Raw genomic sequence first — 7824 nt, forward strand, 5'->3', positions numbered from 1 at the left:
ACATCACCTCCACGACGGTAACCAGCTTCATTTGGAAAAACGTCATATGTAGACGTGGCTTACCGTACGAAATAATAACCGACAACGGACCACAATTCCTCTCAAAGATATTCAACGATTTTTGCGTAAAGTGGAAAATCAAGATTAAGGCCACGAGCCCCGATATCCAAAGTGCAACGGTCACGCCGAAGCTGCAAATAAAACTATAATGAACAACCTCAAGAAAAGACTCGACCTCAAGAAAGAGAGGTGGGGCGAAGAACTGCACGGCGTCCTGTGGGCCTGCCGAACAACCCCCCACACGGCAACCCAAGAAACACAATTTTCGCTATCTTACGGAGTCGAAGCCGTAATCCCAGCCGAAATCGAGGTCCCGAGTCAGCGACGAGAAATATGTCCAAAAGACGTCGAACTCAACGCAGAGCTATTGATTCACCAATTAGACATGATCGAGGAACGACAAGAAAAAGCGGCAGTACGTGTACAAAATTACCAACAAGCCGCGGCACGTTATTACGACTCCAACGTAAGAAACCGCGCCTTCTCCGTAGGCGACCTAGTCCTTCAGAAGGTATTTGACGGAACAAAGGAACCGTGAGCAGGAAAATTGGGCACAAGATGGGAAGGCCCCTACAAAGTAGCCAAAGAAATCCGAACCGGAGTTTACGAACTAGAGAAAGTCAAAATCGGTCTCTCTGAGATGAGACCTTGGAACGGTTACAACTTAAAAAAATACTACAAATAGCACAAACCCGAACCTCGACAAAGTCCATCGAATTTCGAGCTGGGAGGCTACTGGCACCAGCAGCTCAGTAAAATGCAACAGAAGTACGAATAGGCTTGATCCCCAAAGAGGGTACGTAGGCAGCTCGACACCGAGCACAACCCAAACAACCAAACAAACTTTTGTTCTATCACTCGGAAGTCTTGAAACTAATAGCATAACCCACCCAATTGATTATGTCATCAGGCCTTATAAAGGCCCACCAAACAGATTCTAAATGTCAAGACAAACAAGCTCAATGAAGCTAAAGTTGAACAAAACATTCGATTAGGAAAGGTATTAACCGGTAATCCTTTTTGAAGACATATATATGTTTCTTCAACAAAACAAAAGACAAAATGAAAACACAACAAAAACTACAAACTCCAAAACAAGCGGGTTAACTTTGCATCATTCATGATCAACCGAGTCACCAAAAACCTCAGGAAGCTCGAGGCGACTAAGGCAAAGATCTGACAACGAAGCAACACCATAATCAAAATTGAGCGAGATCTCCTTGTCTCTAAGATGCCCTAACTCCTCTTCGAGCTCGAAACCACCTTCACTATACTCAGTCAAAGCCTCAATACGAGCTCGCACCTCCTGCAAACGAATCTCCGCAGCTGTCTCCTCCTTCTTCTTCCGAAGCTTTTCCCTTACAACGGCCAGAACCGCGTCATACTCCCGGGCAAGGGAACGACGAGCCATACTGCGTTCCTTGAGACCTGTCGCCTCGCGACCTTCGATCTGCCGTCTATGCTTCTCCTTCATCAAGTCGAGGTCATTCTGGATAGCAACCTTCTCCGCCTCGGTAGCAGCCAACTTCCCCTTCAATCCCTCGACCTCGATCTCACGTTGCTTCTCCGTCACTCGAACGGCCTCCAACTCACCCCAGAGCTGTTGAATCGTGAGAAGATGACCTCCGACCTCCTTTTTGCTTGGAAAGTCAGCCAAACACTTCTCCATTAAAGCAGCTTATTCATTGCTCGCTTCCATAGCCTAAGCAAAAGCAACAACAGAATTCAAGCAATCATCAGCTAACCCTTCCGAACATCGGAAGCAATCGCGAGATACATTACCTTAGCATTCGCGACTGCCATCCGCACGTAAGCATCACGCTCACGCATGTCATCCAGAGAAGGAAGCTCGCATCCCTTCTCTCTGATCTTGCGCCAAACCAGAGCAAGACTCTCGGGGTTCTCAAGTATTGGTACCTCATTGTCGTACAAAAATCTCCACAAAGAGGTCTCTTGGCGTCCGGAAGACAAGGAATCGGGTCGACCAGAGAAGTACCTTCATCAGAAGCTCACAACGGCAGAGGAAGCCCTGAGCTCGGGGAATTCGAACTCACAGAATTGATCTCTTCTAGAGCTTGAAGTCGGCGTCGGTGAGTCGATGAAGCAACGTTGTCATCAAGAGCTCGATCACCGGCAGAACCGGCTGAAGCGTCTGGCGCCCTTCGAGCCCCACCTACGGGAACGGCGATCGACACCAGCGTAGCCAAAAGACCAAGAGATTGAGCCTGCGATCTCGACCTAAGGGTCGGTCCATGTCGGGCTTTTTGAGCTCGTTCTAATGACCCAACTTTGGAAGACTCGTCAGAACGATCGGGTAGCGCCTCCTTCTCCCTCGCCCCTGAAAGATAAAATTTGGGGAATTGAGCGACGCGCAGACATTTGAATCCTTCCAAAAAAAAAGAGAAGAAGAAAGATCAGCTTACTCTCGCTACGACGACCTTTTTCTGGTCGAACAGGGACCGCCGGACCAACAGGAGTAGCACAGTTTTCTCCTGGGGGAAGAGCGTAAGCAGCTCGAATTTGATCTACGGTAAATGAGAGCCATCGAGGGCTACCTCGCCGCAGAGTGGAAATCAGTCCGCGAAGCTCGGGAGTCATAGGCGCAGGACCAAAGAGTTCTACAAATAAGCGGAGAGAAGTTAAAAAACGCCAAAAGAGATCAAAGAGTAAAATTATCTTCGAAAAAGAAAACAGAAAAAAAAAGAAACTTTAAAAACCTACCGATCTCGTCGGACCACTCCCTAGGGATCCTCTTGAAATCGAAGTCGCCGACCGATGCCAGATTAATCTTGAAAACGAAAAAATTTCTCCCTCCACCGGTCATCCCTGTTAGGAATACCGTCTATAATAGAACGGTCGGGCCGAGGAGCAAGAATCATTTTTCTAGGAAAGTCATTGTTCCGCTTAATAGAAAACAGTTGCTTCAATTCCTGGAGACCAGACTTGAGACCCTCCTCCCTAGCTCGGATCCTCGAAGCCAAAAAATAGCGCCATAAATTAGGTGCCATCTGGGCAAAATCCATCCCAAGCTCCGCAAGCGCCTCGAGAAGGAAGCGAGGAAGCGGAAATGACAAACCTCCGTCTTGGAAATGCGACGTGTAGGCCCCACAATACCCCGGTCTCACAGTCTCCAGAGTTTCACCATCTTCGGGTGCTTCGATCTCGACGGCATAATCGATTCCCCAGAGTTCGTATAGGTTCTCGATATGTTTTGCCTCGATGATCGTCGGGAGATGAGGACCAAATTTCTCAGATGCCATAGATTCGAAACAGAAAAAGCACCAAGAAGAAGACGATGAAAGAGAAAGTAGAATCGTAACGTTGAAGAAGACGATCCATTCGGTAAAATATAATATATATACATAAAAAAGAAAATGGTTCCCGAAGCACTTAAAATTAACCGGCCACGAACTAGGCCTAGGCATCCGGGTCTTTGGATCGGGTTCGGGTCGGGTATTGTCGGGTCCGGGTCCTTCTGGTCCTAGCAATTTAGACCCATATAGGTACCTATAATTTTTCGGGTCGGTTCCGGGTCGGGTCTTGTCGGGTCCGGGTCGGTTCGGGTTTATAATTTCAATACCCGTAAAATACCCAAAATTTTTGGGTATATTTTGGATCCAGATAGGTTCGGGTATTTAGGACCCGAAATACCCGAACTGGACCCGAAAACTCTAAAAATATCTGAAGAACCGCAAAAATACCCAAACATTTATCCAAAATCAGACCCGAAAACCCAAAACATACTCGAATTTTACCTGAATACCCAAATTATATTTTCTAAAAATCTAAAATTTCACCAAAAACCTACAATTATACCCGAAAATCCAAACCCGAAACTTTTAAAAAAATCCGAAATACCAAAAATATACCCAATCACCCAAATATACCCAGTATATACAATTATTTGCGGGTACTTCGGGTACTCGAACGGGTCTCGGGTAGGACCCGGACCCGAACCGAGACCCGCGGGTCCAAATAAAAAAGACCCAGTAGGTACTTAGCATGGACCCGGACCCGGACCCGAACCTGTATTTTCGGGTCGGTTCTGGTTCGGGTCTTCGGGTCCGGGTAAAATGCCCAGGCCTACCACGAACTGTCGATCTCAACCACACGATTTGAAAATGGCCGACAAGTCAAATCATGTCGATGCGCGTGATGTCCCACTTCCCGAGAATTGCGATGCCGCTGGGCGGTGTCAGTTTTCACCTTTTCGGTTTCCCAAATAAACCAAAAGGGCTGGGGGCAAATGTTGGACCCAATTTTGGTCACATTGTTAATGGGCCACGATCGACCAAATGGGCCGCGAAGAGTTGAAGCCTAGTGCGAGAACTCGAGCTCCAAACGAAGACTTCGAAGATCCGGAGATCGCTAAACGACTGCTGAGATAGCGGAGCAGTTGCGAACATCACGAGAGCAGCATGCTATAAGAGGAGGTCGATGCGTAAGGAAGAGGACACGTTGAAAACCCTAGAAAGAGCTACACCTACACTTCGACCTTGTTTTCATCAATCTTTAGATCTTTTCTCTTTGCGATCTCGTTGTAACATTCGATCTTATTTTACTCATTGTATTCGATCTCCTTCATCAATAAAAGTCCATTTTTGCCTATCGGAAACTGATTATATCGTTGTGTTCTAAAGATATTGTTGTCTACATCATTTATCTTCTCCTGACTAAATTTCCGATCACTATCAAATTCTTAGTGTAGATTTTATGATCTACAATTGTGAACTAGGGATATTTGTATTCTCAACATAAACCCCTCAGCTACATCAAGCTCCAGTGAGATTTTGTGGTGGATCTCAAGCTTTTGATAATCCCATATGGGCTTCTTGTAAAATGGACTCTAAGCTTTTAGGCCTGTGATCTCAGTATATTTATTCCCATCCACAAGGTCTTCGCTAAATAAAAAGTGATTCTTTATTCCAATTGCAATATCAAAGTTTCCACCTTTCTTTTAACCTGTAACGTTTCAGTACATCAAAAGAGATTGCTTACAAAAAGAGAGTAAAAGCTCGTTTATGCACATGGCCAATCCTGGACATATATAAATGAAACATTAGCTTTGAGCTCCCAAAATTTTCCGAGTTAATAGATAAAATATAGGTTCCTAAATTAGAAAAAAAAAGTTTGCAAAAGATTTTACTAAATTGTTTAAGACCATTTAAAATTTCGAGGCCGGCTATTATGTCGAGCAGCAACCCGCTTTCTTGACGGCTGAAACATCATCTCTGCTTCCAACATTAATCACCTGTCCTTTAGGCAAAGCAGTGGTTGGATCAACTCCACCTTCAAGAGCATTCTTGCTAACGACTCTGTAAATCTGAGTGAGAACCTCTGTGAAAGCGCTTTCGACGTTTAATGCTTCGAGTGCCGAAGTCTCCATGAAGAAAGTGTTCTCTCTCTCTGCAAAAGCTTTCACTTCTTCAGTCAGGAGGGCTCGAAGGTGACGCAGATCAGATTTGTTACCTACGAGCATAATCACAATGTTTGCGTCTGTGTGGTTCCTTAACTCCTTAAGCCATCTCTCAACGTTCTCGAATGTCACGTGCCGTGTTACGTCGTAGACCAATAACGCACCAACGGCTCCTCGGTAATAAGCGCTCGTGATGGCTCGATACCTAATTGCAAGTAATAGCTAAGATAATGCAACACATACGCAAAATGTTGGCCATAAACTGTTATTATGGATTAACAATTGGTTTTGGTAAGCTTTTTACATTTTTGATTTGTTGATTTTAAAGAAACTAAAACCAAATAAAATGCCACGTTGTATTAATTTTGATTATATATGTATCCTAAGGTATATAAATTAAGAAGCTCAATAATATTTATGTTCTTCACTATAAAATATAGATGAAGTTCGATTTATTAAGTTTAATTACACTAAAATGTATTATGAACAAAATTCCACATCAAAAGTTGAAAAAAATCTTAAATAATATATATAAGATAGAGCAATACACTTATAATTAATCATTTTAAATTGAAAACTCTTCTAAATTTTAATATCGTATATGAATTCGATCCACCGTATCCAACCATATCAATAGATTATATTGCCGAAATTGGCTCATATATATTTACCCAAAAATTTGACATATTAGAAGATATATTAAGTAATATGAATCAATCTTTTATCAAAAAGGAAGAATCAGTCTACTTATAATTTTTTGTTAAAACATTATCCAACTTAATAAAATGGTGTCGGTTTTAGATAATAACCAATATAGCTAGATAAAATAAGTTGGATTTTTTGTCTAATTACGCATTTGGATCTATTTTACTTTGGTTTGGTGTACATGTCCACCTAGTTGATTACCTTTCTTGGCCCGCAGTATCCCATATTTGAGCTTTGACAATCTTGTCGTCGACTTTAATGCTCCGTGTGGCGAATTCGACGCCAATGGTCGAGCGCGAATCGTGGCTGAAGTCGTTTTTGGTGAATCGGGAGAGCAGATTTGATTTTCCGACACCGGAATCTCCTGTTAACACAACTTTGAACAGGTAATCATAATCGTCCTCAGATTTGTATGCTCCCATGTCTGGTCGATACCCTTTTGTTAATATGACGTTTTTCTCGGAGAAACGTATCCAACATAGATTTTTTGGCTATTCCAAGAACTTTGGATGACAAGCAAAATCTGAAGTCTTCAAATGGTATTCCTTTTGGGTTTAGTTTATTTTATATTTTATTTATATGGTATATCAGTAACGTTTCCTAAATTGGAGAAGAGACCAATATTGTTTACGAATGTTAAATTTGAGATGAGACCAAGGGGCTTCAGAGAATCAAGGACACTCCTCTATTTTACTTGTCTTATCAATTTTGGAATAGTCTATATATATCTTTATGTGTGATGATCTTTTGCTTAGGTTTTCTAGGTTTTTTTCCCTCAAAATGAGTCCTATAAATATGGAAATGAATATATTTGCTAACGAAAATAAAATTTTGACTAAGAGCATTTCTAAAGAGACATCCATACCCACAAATTTTGGTTTTTTTTGCTCCCCAAAAAGCTCTCAAACCCTCAAATTTTGAGGTTATACTATTTAAAATCTCAAAATATTATTTACTTTTAGTTGAGTCCTTATAATTTTGTAACTTACATATAGTTGTACTAATATTAATTTTTATCACTTTAATCTTTATAACTGTATTTCACCTAAGTACTAAAATATGTCTTATATATTATTAATACTTAAAATATATAAACTGTATTTATATTAAATATTATTTACTTTTAGTTGAGTCCTTATAATTTTGTAACTTACAGATAGTTGTACTAATATTAATTTTTATCACTAATTTTTATAACTGTATTTCACCCACTACAAGAAAACACACCGAATTCCGACGGAGGTTCCGACGGACACCAAGGTCGTCGGAAATTTGTGACGGAATACTGACAAATTTCCGACCAAATCCAAAAAAATTAAGTCGTCGGAATTCCGTCGGCCATTTCCGACGGAATTCCGACGAAATATGGTTCGTCGGAATTTTCCGACGACTTTTCGACGACATTCCGATAAAAAATGTAACCGTTGTAGTCATCGGAAGTTCGTCGGTATATTCCGACGAATTTCCTACGACATTCCGATTAACAGCAAAGTCGTCGGAATTCCGTCGGTATTTTCCGACGGAATTCTGACGAACCATGTGACCGTTGCCGACAAATATATATGACCGTTGTATAGCCGTTTGAGATTGGACAATTCCGACGGAATACCGACAGACTGCTTTACATCCGTCGGAAAGTCGTC

At 41.9% G+C, this 7824-nt stretch overlaps 2 protein-coding genes across 2 annotated transcripts; both read right to left on the bottom strand.

Annotated features, from left to right (window-relative positions):
- Positions 1-1738: 1738 nt before the first annotated feature.
- LOC106329842 lies at positions 1739-3320 on the bottom strand. The gene is made up of 5 exons (XM_013768461.1): positions 2900-3320; positions 2484-2678; positions 2115-2398; positions 1843-1929; positions 1739-1762 (listed from the first exon to the last, which is right to left on the bottom strand). Exons 1-5 carry the CDS (start codon positions 3318-3320, stop codon positions 1739-1741), a joined length of 1011 nt encoding a protein of 336 aa, XP_013623915.1.
- A 1828-nt stretch (positions 3321-5148) lies between these two features.
- LOC106333122 (ras-related protein RABA1h) lies at positions 5149-6709 on the bottom strand. Its single transcript, XM_013771601.1, has 2 exons — positions 6383-6709; positions 5149-5681 (listed from the first exon to the last, which is right to left on the bottom strand). Exons 1-2 carry the CDS (start codon positions 6601-6603, stop codon positions 5246-5248), a joined length of 657 nt encoding a protein of 218 aa, XP_013627055.1. The 5' UTR covers positions 6604-6709; the 3' UTR covers positions 5149-5245.
- Positions 6710-7824: the final 1115 nt, after the last annotated feature.

Source organism: Brassica oleracea, chromosome C3, assembly GCF_000695525.1.
Source record: "Brassica oleracea var. oleracea cultivar TO1000 chromosome C3, BOL, whole genome shotgun sequence".
Taxonomy (NCBI): Eukaryota; Viridiplantae; Streptophyta; class Magnoliopsida; order Brassicales; family Brassicaceae; genus Brassica; species Brassica oleracea.